We start from the raw sequence: 1,687 nt of genomic DNA, 5'->3' as shown, positions 1-1,687 counted from the left end.
GATGTTGATGTGCCCCTGGCAGGGAGCCAGCAGGGGTCTCCCATACTGAGTGTCAGGGGATAGATTCGGAGCCTGCAGGTCTGTCATGGCTTGTGAGCTGCTAGGGAATCTGGATTGAATTCCCTTCCTTTACACCACTTCCCATTTATTAGAAAGAATTCATGGTTCTTTACACCCTCCAGGAGTTTGTATCCGAGCACCCATTCAGAGCGGGCGCTACTGAGCTGTAACCCACATTCTTCCTTTCCAACAAATGAGTCCCTGTTTCCAAGGAACTTGGAGACGTTTCTGTGCTATCTAGTACCTTAGGACGGAGCCTCAGCTTCTGCTCCAACTTAAGGAGAAGACAAATGCTGAAACGTTTTTTTCTAGTTATGCAAATAATATGTAAAGGCATTTACACATTTTTTATTCAATAAAGAAGTATTGTGCACATCTTACATGCCATGCTCTGAGGATATAACCAGTAAGATAGATATGCTCATTGCCGCGTGAAAATTGAGTCTAGCATTATAGAAAAATAAGTAGAACTTTTAAGTACACATCTAAAAATCTCACTATACAGAGATAACCACTGTTAACCTCTTTCTGAATTTTTTGTGTAAGTTTTTGCCCATTAGATTTTAGGCACCATCATTTCATCTGTTTTCATGTCATCTGTTTTCATTCCAATATCCTCAACTTTTTTTGCTCCTTTGTCCTTCATTTTCCCCATGGGGCAAATTTCCAATTCCTGAGCATGTGATCATCAACCTACGTAATGTTTGGCCCTGCATTGAAAAAACAATAATTAGAATGCTAATTTTAATCCCAAAGAGCTTGTTCTATTTTATATGTTTGAGATTCTGAATTTTCCACACCTATGAAATACTAATTATTAAGTTATAGAGGTATTTCCCATTAAATTAAATTAATAGAGTTACTCATTTTATAGTTTAATAAGGGAGTATTAAAAGCTGAACTTACCTTATTTATAATTGTAAAAATGCACTAAATATCTAAATTCCCATCAATAAGTTAAATAAATAATGTACATCTACACAATGGAATGCTATGAATGCATTAAAAGAGTTTGTTGATATAAAAAGAAAACTAATAAATGTGGAAAGGTATTCACAACAAATTGTTAAGTGAAAAACAGATTTAATATGTAGATCAGGATATTTTGTTTGTTTCCATTTATGTAAAATTGGATACATATGTATGTGCATGCACAGAAAGCTACCTGTAAGAATCCAATCTATGTATTTCTTCAATTCCTACTGTATAAGAGGTGCTTGATTAATACATTGTGATAGATATCCATGTCATGGGGGAAAATCTGATAATATATGTAAATTATATCATGTATATTTGTGGGGGAACATATTTGTTTTACTAAAAATACTTTTTTCTCCCACATCTCTAGAATAATGAATTACAAAGCAAGTTGGATTACTTAATAGAAACCCAGCCCAAGACTGAAGTGGAAACCAGAGAGGTTGGAGTGGGCTGTGATCTTGTACCCAGGTATTTAGGAATTTCCTGTTTTTCTGACTCAAATTCTTCTTTGACTTAAGAAAATACTTTCCTGAGCTGTTATGATGAGAATTGCATTCTTTCTATCAAAAATATTTCTTCAGAGATAAGTGGTGACTGCTGAAGCATCTGAGTGGTTTCTGTGGGAGTTGTGGGGGGGGGGCATTGT

The 1,687-nt window shown here is 35.4% G+C and overlaps 1 protein-coding gene across 1 annotated transcript in view; it reads left to right on the top strand.

Moving 5' to 3' along the window:
* The window catches only part of MYZAP (myocardial zonula adherens protein), a 72,540-nt gene that overhangs the window by 60,689 nt on the left and 10,164 nt on the right, over positions 1-1,687 (top strand). The window contains exon 11 of the mRNA XM_005866999.2: positions 1,409-1,509. Within this exon, the coding sequence (XP_005867061.1) occupies positions 1,409-1,509 (101 nt within the window). The remainder of the gene's footprint in view (positions 1-1,408; positions 1,510-1,687) is intronic.

The sequence above is a fragment of the Myotis brandtii genome, unplaced genomic scaffold (genome assembly GCF_000412655.1).
Source record: "Myotis brandtii unplaced genomic scaffold, ASM41265v1 scaffold242, whole genome shotgun sequence".
NCBI classification, from domain to species: domain Eukaryota; kingdom Metazoa; phylum Chordata; class Mammalia; order Chiroptera; family Vespertilionidae; genus Myotis; species Myotis brandtii.
Note: the sequence above shows the minus strand (reverse complement) of the source record. Positions and strands in the feature narration are given on the sequence as shown.